The following is a 13633-nucleotide window of genomic DNA, read 5'->3' as shown; positions in this document are numbered from 1 at the left end:
CAGTCAAGAAGTCATGGTTGTACTTTTGTTTTAAAAGTGAATGTAAATGTCACTTTATTAACTGAAAGAAATTTGTTAAAAATCTACATCAAGGTGAAAATCACATACATTTCCACTGAAAAAGCAAAACAATGATGAAATTTCACCTTTTCCAAAACACAAATGCTAAATATTTAGAATCGAACGTTTTGTCATCTCATTATGGGTTACTTCAGAGTACAGTCAGATCATTATCCTCTACTCCCTTCCTGCTTCCCTCCCCCAGGGTGACCGATGTCAGCTCCTCTTCTGCTCCTTCCATCTTCCTTTCCGTCTTCTTCTCGCTGTCCCACTCCACCTCCTCCTGACTCTGTCTGGCTCGATCCCTGAGATCCATGCCTCCTAAACTAGAGTAGTCATCAGAGGAGTCCTCACCTTCCTCCCTCTCCTCTTCCTCCTCCTGAACCTTCTTGGCTCCTGCCTCTCCATTGATCTCGACCATCTCCTCATCCTCTCCCTCGTTCTCCATGCGAGGCCACAGACTGAGACCTAGGCATCTCTCCATCGCCGCGACGACTGACCTCAGTCGCTCCAGCAGGCCCTGGGAGCAGCGGCGCGTGGCATCCCTAACGTTCTTCTGCAGGATCATCCACCTGCCGATAAACACCACGACCAGGATGCACACAGCCAAAATAACCAGCACCTTCACCACCGTCGAAACATTCACCCCCCTGTGCAAGGTGTCAGAGGCTTTTTTGGTGGCAGAAGGTCTTGGAATAGCCTGACTTGTGGGAGAGTTGGGATAAGCTGCCTTTTGGGTAGTGTGTTCTGTTGTGGTCTGGGCCTCAGAGGCTTTCATAGCTTCTGAAGTGGTAGAGTTGGATACTAAGACTATATCAGCTGTAGTATTTGTGGCTTCTTGTATTTTCATTGGTTTCTGTGTCGTCATTGAACTGTTGGTATTGGTGGAGGGTGGATTACTGGTTGAGATGCTACCATTTTCTGAGCTGCCAGAAGATTCTTTTGTTGGGATGATGTGCTGGGCTTGGGAGGCAGACGGGATCAGGAGGAATAGACTCAACCAGGTCAGGGAAATTACCGGCTTCATTATAGCTGAAGGAAATGAAAAATGAATCGATTACAAAAATGTTGTAAGTGATTGTTGAATCTGTCTTACTGAGAGAGGGAAGAGGAAATACTTACAGACTCACCTATGGGAGAACAAGTAACTATAACAGTTTTTATGTGCATCTGTGGCATCCAACTGTAAACTATTCAGATAAAAGAAGCAACTAGTGATTTTGAAAAATGAAGCATTTAGCAATGCTGTCTAATTTTTCAGTGAAGGCCTGTATTTAGTGCCATAACCAGAAGGAATGGCAACTAAAGCGGTGTCTTGTGAACATCCATGAAGGGTTTAGATACATAGGACACCATCCTACTGTTGATGGAGTAGTCATAGTGGCATTAAGCCATAGGTCACATCAACCAGTACTGCTTATTTTTTTTAACTTAACACACCTACGCAGGCATGCACACAGGAAGTGGCTTCTTTGCTGTTCCATCTGCACAGCAAGACAGGAAATGAAAGGTGCACATGGCATAAGCCGGTGTCGCCTGCCCTCATTGACATCCACTGTTGTAAAGTCTTTGGGGGGAACATTGTGTCCTCAAATGCCTTGGTGCCACCACTGACGAATATAGTCTATATTTGAGTGCTGGTTTAAAGCACTTGTGGTGGTCTATACCTGCATATTTTCAAAAACTTTAACCTAATATAACTGAATGAAAGGAATTATAAACACACTGTAAAAACGCTCTCTTCCTGCTCAGCCCACATATACAAATATCAAGAAAATGATGCTTATTTCCCTCTGCAATGTATTGTGTGTTTCTTTCCAAATGTATTTAGATTAATCACACAGCCTTTTCACTGGTTAATCACTATTTCTTCAATAACACTAATTAACTGTCACTGTGACCAGACTGTCGATGCCAAACCTCACGATGCACATGGTCTGCCGTGGTACACCATACGTCAACCGATACAAATATGGATAACACAGGAACTTGGCCTGTGGTGGTCAACAGAACAGGCCAGAGTGTACACTGCAACTAGGCAGTCAGTGAACAGATTAATAACCTCAGAGACAACACAAATTGTGCTGAAGTTTTGAACATTACTAAAGCTTTCTGTGTCACAACTCTACTAATATAAGTTAACACAAAAGTGGAGGAAGTTATTTTGAGCATGTAAATATTAGCTTAACATTAGAAAAACCCCCGAAGATGTATTAATAGATAGACATGGAAAGAGAAATGCAATTAGATCGTCCTTCAGAGACCAAGTATGGTTTATAACCAAAAAAGAGCGGAATAAGAGATCAACAGTGCTTTAAGGAAAATCAGATCAAAACATTCTAATTCAAGTACTCACCTCACTGATGTGCTGATTATATTACTCTTGACTTCAGAAAAAAATGAAACAGGCAGAATTTTGAATGAGCAAGTGGGCGACAGAGCCAACGATAGAGAAAAAAGAGCAAGGAAGACAGGAAGGTGGGAGGGGTGAGAGAGAAAGACAGTAATGTGAGTGACAAAAGAATGAGAGACTTTGAAGCCTTTGAAGTCAATTTCAGGTTCAGTTACTGTCAAGACATTTTCTTCTCTCTCACTGATACTGTCAAGTAAGTTAACCATGTATTAGGTAGTACTGCTGTTCATGCAGATATGGACTTTCCAAATATTCTTCCTTCTATATTCGTATTTATTGTGTGTTTGTGTGTATACATATACATGTACATATATATATACATATATATATGTATAACTGGGTGCACTATACAGACCATTACTAAATGGCAGAACGGATGGTTGAATGCTTGTGGCTTGTTTGGCAGGATGTGAGTGAGAATCGAGAATCATTTCACCACGTCCTGCAGTTAGGTGAACTCAGAGAAAGTTTTTTCCCAGTAGCTGTGTTTTTCACCTAATCTTAGATCCGGCATTTCTTTCGCAAGGTGATTATGATGCTTTTTTAAGCAAAGCCTGTCACATTTGTGTTGGTCTACTTATGAGCCTTGGGGCAATTACCCTTGCATTACATGCATTACCCTGTTGTGAGACTATGGCTTCTTTTGTGAGTGACAATATCACCAATGAATAGATTCTATTGTATTCTATTTTTATCCTGACCATGAAATATTATTGAAAATGAATGTAATTATCAATAAAAGTTACTTTGTTCTCAAATATATTTCCACAGCAGCGGCCCCTTGAAATCCAGTTTAATCTGACCCCAACCTCACAATATAATGCTTGAAAATGAAATTCTTAATTGAACTGACTAAAATTTTGTTTATATTTAGTTCTCTATTATATCCTATTGTTTTCCCAAGGTAATTGTCCACAGTCCTATCAGCCTTTGTATATACACAAAATTATGGAAATGTATTGATGTACTGTTTTGGACCTTCACCACAGCTTGAAATTGCAGTACATTTGTAAAGTCCTTTTGCCCTGTGAAGAGCATGTAGGTATTGAATACAATATGTATCAATATGTGTTGTCTGTATATTTGTGAAGAATAAAAAATAAAAAATAAACTCCTTTCTAAGGTGCACAAAATATTTTTTATGTGCATTTACTATATGCCACATTACACCTTATAAATGCTGTTGTCAAAGATATGCTTTGTGTTGATTCAGTTCCTTTTGAGCGTTCTCTCATTTACCATTTACAAGAGGAGAATAGCTCCACTTCCTCAAACACCTGAACTTAAACGTCAAATAGAATGAATATGATTGCACGCCACCATCACACGTCACAGAGATGCTTCATGTCACTCTGTCTCTCCTCTTTCACTACAGGTAAAGGATTGGCTTTGATTTAATATTTTACTTCTGAAACAATACACAGCCAAGGCAAGAAGAACATAGATTCTAAAGGTCAACATCATCGTCAAGATATTTTTTATTTATACCATTTTTTACCACCACAGGGGACAAGATACAGGGACAATCTCAACATTATGCAAAGCATTTCATTATTGCCTGACTTTATAAATGTATGTCTGTTTTTTCATGGCTGCTCAGACGAAAGGGAAACAGATGGTGGATCATGGAAGTTCATGTGAAATAGCATTGTGGTAAGAGCCTGAAAAGATCACCAAGAAAGCTCTCTACCGGTTTCCTTCTCACCCACTCAGTAAGTAGACTATAGGCTATATCTGATTTCCTCTTGAGCCCACCTTGGTTTTTATTCCTGTTTTGTTTTTAGCTCTGCTGAGTGCTATGGAATCTGAAGTAGAGATGGTGAAGATCAGAGAAAGCAAGAAACCTGCCATGACCAAAGAACCTAATCATCCAACTAAATCTTCTCAGCATATGTGTGACAGGCAGGGTGCGATAAAAAAAAATCATGTATTTTATATATTTGAGTTTGCATTAAATGTTCAACTGTTCAAAATGTAACCTAATAGGGCCTACCGTTAACTTGAAAAGAATTAGGCCTATTTATTGCTTGTTTTTTCATGATTAAAAAAAATTAAAAAAAATAAAAAAAAACATCCCCCCCTCTGTTTTTTTGACAAATCGCACCCTGGGTTTCTTGCTTTCTCTGATCTTCACCATCTCTACTTCAGATTCCATAGCACTCAGCAGAGCTAAACACATGCTGAGAAGATTGAGTTGGATGATCAGGTTATTTGGTCATATGAATCAAAGTGCCCCAAAGTGCCCAGATCTACCACTGGGACATAAAACCAGAACTCAGAGAGCCTGCAGCTGGACAGACTGACAGGATGTCTCACAATCAGGAACGCCACGGCCAGAGACTCTGGAATCTATCACGTGGAAGTAACAGGTGGAGGAGTTTGAACGGTCAAGAGTTTCCAGTGTACAGTTTATGGTGTGTCAACATTTTTTCTTACCACTCTGACTCTGAACATGTCAGCACATGCTTAATATTCATCACATGGCTTAATTTATCAGATACTAAGGATAATAGTTTAGCAAAGACTAGGTGATCCAGCTTGTGTTTGCCAACAGTTTCTCTTTTCTTAGCTCCAGTCTCTAAGCCTGTCCTGAGCACCACCCCTCATCATCAATCAACAGACTGGCCATCATCCATCTCAGTTCTTTCAGTGGTGTGTTCCGTGGAGAAATGGGAGAGAGTTGACCCTGTCCTAGAACAGAGGAAGTTGCATGCTGAACAAGACCAGCAGTCCAGATATCAACATCAATCTCAGTCTCCCCCTGGTGGTAGAAGAGCAGTGCTGTAAGGAGGGTGCTGTCTACAGCTGTGTGGCTGCTAATCCACTCAACAGCCAAACAGTCCTGCTAAGTGCAGAGGACTCCATCTTCACCATGCAGGTACGGTTTGTGTAATGTGCTGCACTTCAAATTCAATAAAAGGAAGAAATGAATGACATTCTTCTCTCCTTCTCTTTCTCTCTGTCAGGCTCTGGAGAGTGTTCCCAGTGCTGTGGTGCCACGGAGGTTGTGGTGTGCTTGGAGATGATTGGGGGGGGGGTGTCATTATTTTGTATTACTTGTATTACTGTTGTAACACTTCCTCATTTAATGCGTATTCAGTCAGCTTATCTCCAGTCAGTGCTTTCTCACTGAAGTCTGAAAGTGAAAGGTAAAGTTTCACAAGGATACTGGTCCATGTACATTTAATCATTCATTTTTCATTTTCAAAACAAATACGAGAAAACTAACAAAAAACACCTATATTATTTTGTTTGAGTTTGTAATTCCAAAATAGAACACATATTTTAAATTGTACCTGAAATTAAATAATTAAATGATTGTGTATATCTTGGTTATAGAGCAGGTTGTAGTTTGTTCACTTTGGGCAGCGTAGCCCTACTGTGCAACCATATAGCTGATTACCAGTATGCTGATGTAGGTGTGCAGCCTAGGCTACAATGCTATCAAAAAGGCACACCTGAATGGAATAGACAGCCCATACTTACTTAAAAATAACTTTCAAGTACGTCTGATAACAATTAATTAATTATCTCCTGATACAGGGCCTTTGTTAGCCTGACGATGTCATACTCATAATTCTAGTCAGAATATGAGTCAGATACTGCTCCATTGGGCTGTGATTATGGGGCGTGTTTCAACTGAACCAGGAAAAAAATGCCTCTTCGCTCAATTGGATAGAGCTACAACCAATCAGAGCAACGTAGTCGTCATCGGGCCCAGCTGATAAATAACATTTTTATCGAATCCCGTAGACAAAAACATATTTTCGATCGACAAATGCCTTGATCGCGTTTCTCTGTTCCTCTTTCAAAATGAATGCGCTGTCGATGTCTTCTAAAACATCTCTATCTACACATCTACATCTCAGCTCTCCAGCGGCAGCCATGTTTGTTGAAAACGAATTCCACCCAAGTGACGTGGTTGATTACGTTACGGTTGATCATCTGTCCATCATTGTATAAAGCCCGCCCTGACAATTTGATTGGTCTGGTCAAGTTTTTGGTCAGGCATATTTTCTCCCCAACGGAGCAATGCCAGATCGAACTTCCAGACCTCAAATGTTGTGGGCGGGGCTAAATTCGTCTGGTACCCAGGCTAGGCCTTTGTGGAAAAGAGTTAGGTTTATGGTTAGAGTTGATTGTTCGTTGACAGGATGTTTTTAGTTTTAGGATTTAGAGGATTTGCTGAATGCAGTCTTTCCAAATAAATTGCTACCTGCTAACTTTTTAAATGAATCATAAACAGCCTGGAGTGGATATACCAGGCTTGTACTTGGACTACTATGACTAGGGTTACCCATGTCAATTTGTGCTGGCAGGCACCTCGCATGCAGTGGGACTGCCTCAGTAGAACAGCTGGTACACTACAATCTATCCAATGTTGTCTGAGATATTCTGTTATCTGCCCAACGAGCACATACTCTCTGGGTACTGACCGTTGGGTGGAATACACAGTGAATTATGAGAAGAAACAAATGGATTTGGCCTGCAGTATCTATGTTGCAGATGTGAAGCAATGGCCACTTTATGTTATCTCTGTAAGATCAAGCAGGTGTCTTTCTGTATGGTTTCAAGTGTAGCCACTGGTTCAAGTCGTCCCACGCTGATTACATACATGTGCACGTGCTACGTTGAGCCATCAGAGGCCATAGAGATGGAGATAAGAGACAGTTCCAGACTTTCTTTAGAGAAAACATGCTGTCAAGACAACTGTTCTGCCGGTGGTCAGAATTTGGATGAAATGAAACAATCAGTTTAGCAATCATTGACAGAAATGTATAATTATTCATTTATCATCCACAAAACGTCTACAGTAAATCTCCATGATGTAGGTACAGCATGTGTTGCCACACACATGCTTTTGTTTGGGATACATGTTACACGTTCTCATATATTATTGTTCATTGTCTTTAAAGTACCCATCCACTGATACACTGCTTACACAAGTCATTTAATACACAGGACAGAACACAAGGGGGAGATGCTGAACTATTTGCCTCTCAAGTCTTGGGAGTGAGTACATATATTTAGTCATAAAGATTGCACACTGACATACTTTTGCTCTGTTGTATGTTGATGTGCTTGTTATTCATTTACGTGTTGTTTTAGTCAGCGCAAGAAGTTTCAGAATTATGTGGATAATATGGTCAGACAAAATTGCACTTACATGACATGAAAAACTATACTAGTGTAGAGACCACGCTCTCTGTGCAGCAATGAAATGCACTAAAGACTTCCTGAAGATAAACAACACAGTGGCACAGTGCTCCCTTATGTCCTGTAGTAGGATGCACATGTAATTTGATTCATATCATGGTAGGAAACTGTTTCAGCTTTTCACAAACTCAACATAAAAACAAGGTGACCATCATTTTATTTTAATTAAAAAAATCTTACAGTAAGTCAGTGTTGCAATTTGCCAGTTATTTAAATAATAATAATAATTAAATATAATTAATTATTTAAATAATTAAATTTCAATCATTTATTGAATTATGATTTGGTATTTAATGCGACCACACCCACTGCCTTTGTGCAACCTATTGTACCACAGATCCAGCTACAATATAATGGTGATTAAACACATTCAAATATTTCACTGGTTTTACCAGAATGTTACTGAACTGCTGGTAGTATGCCTGTCCTTTGTAAGTGATTTTTTCAGGAAGTAGAGATTTAAAAAAATGGCAGGAAACTGATTTATCTACATGCTGATCTCAGTAACAAAAAACTTTGTGAGTAAACAGTATGTGTGTCTAGATATGTATCTTTTGCCCTGTGCTGCTCCTTGATTAAAAACCCAGTTTAGGGGTGGTGAGGAGGCTGGAGTAGTATGTCAACAACAATATTACCTTGCATTTATATAATGAACAAGCATAGCTGGCAAACAGCAAAATGCTGAGTGTTGGTGATGTTGAGATCACTGGAATGGGCGTGCAGGACCTTTAGCAAAATCCAGGGCACTGCTTATATCAGTTTGGAATTGGATAATCTCAAAAGCAGTCCACTGTGCAGTGAATTCTTTTTAATAACACTACTCTGTGCTCAACTGGAGCTGATGACCTGATGCCATTCTATGTTCAATCAGTCAAGAACTAGATGTACTGCATAGTGGTGCATAATATGGCCGCGGCATAAAGTGAGAATAATATAGAATAAAATATATATAAAAAGACTGACACATCCAATGTTAACCAATAGTGTTTACTGGTTCTTTTGACAAAATACCAACAAACATAGTCATTTACATACATTATGTTTTTTTTTTTTTTCATATTTGTTACAACAGGCCTTTATGGCAATTTATTGATCACAAAAAAAAATTGAAACACATTTTTTGTGGGTTGTTTTTTCAAATTATGCCATTTTTTTCAAATGATGTCAAATGATGCAACATTTTTGCACCACCTCAGGGAGGGATCCTGAGTCTATATACCAAGACTGGTGTCATCAACGAGTTGCTGAGGTATAATCTTTCTGTCAGCATCATTAATTGCAAATAAATAAAAAAAAACAATGGATGGATTTACAGATAAATTACCTTACTTGTTGTGTCATATTTCACACTTGATATATTTACCTTAAATACCTGCTGTATAATATTTCATACATACAAGATTGTACTATAAAATACAGTATGAAATATTAAGTAGTTACAAGTCACTTCAATACAGTACATTTTTATATCGAAATATTAGTGACTTTTTCTAACTTTTTCAGAATTGCCATTGATTTACTTGTCTCTGCATGAAGGCAGCCATTTTGGATATAGAATTCAAAGGCCCACTACTGCCCACAGTGCACTTACAGGGCATGGATAATCCACCAAAGGGCAGAAGATATCCTTCAGATTGCATAAAACAGGTTTTTCAGGAAGATCATGGCAGCACATATGATACAACAGGTGTTGGGTTAAATAAAACAAATGTGCCATACTTTGGGTAAACAGAACAGGGTGCATTGACAATAATATTGGTAAACCCGAGGCTTACACTAATATGGACTCATAAGAGGCCAAAATTGGTTGCTGTATTGGCAAAACTGATACAACATATAACCTGTAGTCCCATGAATTAAAAAATACTACAACTTAAGATGTTTTGGTTAAGCCATATTTTATCATTCTGTGCAGACACAGCGAACAGTAGTTTTAAGGTAATGTGCAGTTACTTACCTTTCCCACATTTGTCCCCACATATTTCAGACCATACCAATCTTTTGAATCAATAAAGGTTATTTAAATAGTTCAAACCATGTCAGAGGAACAGAGTTATTGCCCAAAAAGTGCTTTGAGCCTACCCCACTAATTACAAAATACTAATTATATAATTAGTAGTAAAATTATAATTATAGTCAACCAGAGTGCCTACAGTACAACAGGTGGGCATGGACATAAGACAGAGGTGGAGACAAAACAGCCTTAAGTTTTCAGGTCAACACTGCATTTATGTATGGACACAATCTTCACAATAACTCTCAGGTGAAGCAAAAGATACAAAGCTAAAGGTTGAATAAGTATGGATAAACAAATTGTAGAATTTTTTTCTTAGTGGATAAAAACTTGGGTATATTACATAAGAAGCCACAACAGAATGAATTCCACACCTCCTCGTGTGTAAATGAAAAATGTGTCAAATATGAATGTGAATGTGGCCCCAAAATACACCTAACAAAGTATCACACATGAAAAGCAAAGGGTTTAAATAATGGCTTTATATGAGGAACATAACACAAAGCGACTGAAATTATGTAAGGGACAATATATAGTCCATCGGTCAGTATAGGAAAATTAATCCCGACGGGACAAACAGGATGCATCGCTTATTATACGGTTACTTGCCAAAATGATGAAAAACCTCCATGAAAAACCTTTTTAATGATTTTGTTGCATTTTCGTGACTTCTGCTAGGACATTTTTTTTTCTCACACAAATAGAACTTTAAAGATTCAGTGTTGCATTGCAACTTACTTGCTAACTTTAAGTTACAATTCATTTCCACCACATTAAGTGAAAGGACTACTTGCCGAATGATATGAAAGATGTGAATTAGATGCACAAACCTGATGCCAATGGCAGCGGCCATTCATTTTTTGCAGTGGTCAATACAAAGAAATATCAGACCTCTGAACGTTGTGGTGTCCCATTCAAATTAATGTACATTTTTGTAACATTCTGAGGAGCCGTGTCATAGACTTTCATATGTGTTATAACCACCAGCTCAGAGAGTCTTAACATCTGAGTACAGTACCATGTCCTCTGCACACCGCACCAAGATCTCTGTTTCAGATGTAGCAGTTTCTCTAGTGACCTCCATCTATAAAAAGACAACAGATAATTGTAAATTTTTATGATTAATAAACTCATGAGGTGACTAGACGTACCACATAGTGGTGCATAGTATGACTGCCGTATAGAGTGAGAGAATGAGCAAGAATTAAGTGAATATGAAGATATTTTCCGTTCTAAGAAAAGTGTGTTAGCTTGAATGATGTTGAATGATGTATGTTTCCGGCAACAATAGACTAAAAAGTTTGTTGTTCTTGTGGATGTGGTAGCTATACACTGATAGAGTGTGAAGCAGTACCTGTGAGTTGTCTAACTGTAATTGGCATGTATTGACAATGAAAATATGCATGTAAATATTAGTTGAAGGGAAGAATTAGCCTGAAAACAAATGTAGAGTATTCGTTTACACAGTTAGAGAGACATTTATAAAAGTACAGGGGTATACGCTTTTATAATAAAGTGTGTATACTTGCCATAAAAATATCGTAATTTCTGACTGAATGGTTTTCAAGCTATTGCCCAAAAAGTGCTTTGAGCCTACCCTACTTCAGGGGGCACTAGCACAAAAGAATACGCCCACCTAGGGACATAAACCTTATATTCCATATCAGCCATGTGGGGCATGCCAAGTATCATGTGGATTGGTGAAGTCTAGGTATATAAAATCGTTCACCAAAAAAAGAGGAAGAAGAAAATTTGACACAAACATTATATGACCGCTTGCTTGGGTTCAGCGGTAGTCATGATAATAGTAGAGGCAACAAAATGAAAAAATAATCTTGTATGATGAGATGTAAGGAAATATTGCATTGCATATGCATGTGAAAGTATTTTAAATATACAGTACAGAAATCTAACTGCTTCTTTGTAGCTATACACTTACTCGCACATGGGGTGTTGATGCATTTCCTTGAATGCTGACATCAGCATAGTTTATCTCCTCAACGCTGTGCTCAGCTAAATGAAGAAATGGGAAAATGAACAAATATACATGTAAGTTATTTGTTTATTCAGATTATCAAAATGAAATTTCAATAAAACTATATTTATTTTGTGTATTTTTTAAGTTAATATACACAAGATTTTTTCACTTGCCTTCAAATTTGATTACTGTTAGTCTCTTGTATGTGCAATATAGTACCACCATGAGGAGACCCACCAGTACAATCAGGCATAGCACTCCAAATATTTGCAGGGATGTAGTAGAATCTGCAGCAATTTCTAAAAACAGCAAAAAAAAAAAACACTTCAACTATAACAAGGAAAAAGATGTTGTGTTAAAGCTGTTTACCACGGAAACCCTAAGATGCTATCAGTTTACATTTATTTTCTGTTTACTGTACTGTACTATACTGTTTTCTTGAAATCTCGACTTAATTACGTCATTATCTCGAGATAACGAAAATAGTTTTTCCTGTGACAAAAACATAATTCATTTCATATCTTGGGAAAACAATACACAACAAAGAAGACAGCTAGCAAACTCTACTGGCGTGGCAGTTAACATGAGCCCGATGTTGTGGTGGACTGTATTGCAGATCAACTTGGTAACTAGGCCTTGGGAGAATGGATCGAAATTAAAATGTAAATTGATGGCAGCTTAGGGCTTCCTTGGTTTATAATAGGCTATGTCCTTATTCATTTATGTCTCATATGCCTTCAAATCTGTCTAGGCCAAATAATAGTGAAATGACAAATATTTTACAGAGAAGTGATGATACGCTCTAAAAACCACATGTCAAGAAGAAACATGTTTGAATGCTCTAATATGAATAACTGCTTGACATACCTTGGACACAGACCTCAGAAATGTTAAGTTGGATTGAACTATTGCTGACTGGATTCGAGGCTGAGCAATAGTAGGTGCTATTATCTTCATGTTCTGTCACCAGAGAGACAGAAGGGTCCGTATTGGTATCTGGACTGCTGGTCTGGTTAAGCATGGTCAATTCCTCTGTACCAGGACAGAATCACCTCTCTCCCATTCTCCACAGAACACACCACTACACGCTGAGCCAAGTTTTGAGAATTTCCCCTTCTGATGGTGGGAGAGCTTACTTGAGCTGGTAGAGACACAAGAAATGTAATGGGTTAAAATTGTATACAGTTATTTAGCAATAAACAGTCACATTTATAACATAGTCAGTGCTGGTTGGACCAGAGGTGAGATACTCACTATACACAGAACAGTTGAAATTCCAAGTGGACGTGATTCCATTCTTAAGGATTTATCGTATACGTACACATCTATTTTCAGAAATGACGGACTTGATAGTGAACGCTCCAGTCTGTCCGTCCAGCTACACCCTGCCTTTGAATCTCTCTGTATATGCTTAGTAAATTCCTCCCTCAGTGGCTGGGCTCTCCACTATCATAATGATCCCCAAAAGCCATGTGATCCTATCACTGTCCTGCTGTTCAGGGACTTGAGACACATTTGGCAAAGATAAACGTGTTTGCTATAGCTTTGTTTGTCTCTATTATTATCCTTAGGGAAGGATGTGAAAAGTCACTACGCTGGTCAGACTGTTAGTCTGTCAGTCTGTTAACTACTGTTCCTGTTTATTGGCAATGTGGCAAATGTACAATGTGCAGCCTTAGTGAAAAACACAAAAACCTTAATTACCATAGAGGGTAAGTAATGCCCTGTATCAGGAAAGGTTCATAATGAATGTACACATCGAGTTGAGACAATGTGTGTGAGTGTCTGAGCCATAGAACGTTTAAATAACTGTTTGATGAAGATGGAAATGCAAGTGAAGATAGGAATAGATGCACCAGTGCTGTTTGTCAGTCTCACACTAAACTCATCATGTCATCAGATACAATTCTGATGTGTTGGAAGAGAACACATATTGGACATTCCGTCTCAT

At 38.5% G+C, this 13633-nt stretch overlaps 1 protein-coding gene and 1 long non-coding RNA gene across 2 annotated transcripts; both read right to left on the bottom strand.

Annotated features, from left to right (window-relative positions):
- Positions 1-28: 28 nt before the first annotated feature.
- Positions 29-2520, bottom strand: LOC116218397. The gene is made up of 2 exons (XM_031559978.2): positions 2417-2520; positions 29-1092 (listed from the first exon to the last, which is right to left on the bottom strand). The coding sequence occupies exon 2, from the start codon at positions 1085-1087 to the stop codon at positions 212-214; it is 876 nt and encodes a 291-aa protein (XP_031415838.1). The 5' UTR covers positions 1088-1092; positions 2417-2520; the 3' UTR covers positions 29-211.
- A 9038-nt stretch (positions 2521-11558) lies between these two features.
- Positions 11559-13174, bottom strand: LOC122128651. The gene is made up of 3 exons (XR_006151542.1): positions 12937-13174; positions 12550-12823; positions 11559-11981 (listed from the first exon to the last, which is right to left on the bottom strand). It is a non-coding gene; the product is annotated as an uncharacterized LOC122128651 (long non-coding RNA).
- Between the last annotated feature and the right edge of the window lie 459 nt (positions 13175-13633).

Source organism: Clupea harengus, chromosome 22 (assembly GCF_900700415.2).
Source record: "Clupea harengus chromosome 22, Ch_v2.0.2, whole genome shotgun sequence".
Lineage (NCBI taxonomy): Eukaryota > Metazoa > Chordata > Actinopteri > Clupeiformes > Clupeidae > Clupea > Clupea harengus.
Note: the sequence above shows the minus strand (reverse complement) of the source record. Positions and strands in the feature narration are given on the sequence as shown.

Excerpts from the sequence above, each read along its gene's own strand:
- LOC116218397 (XM_031559978.2), bottom strand. The coding sequence starts at position 1,087 with ATGAAGCCGGTAATTTCCCTGACCTGGTTGAGTCTATTCCTCCTGATC.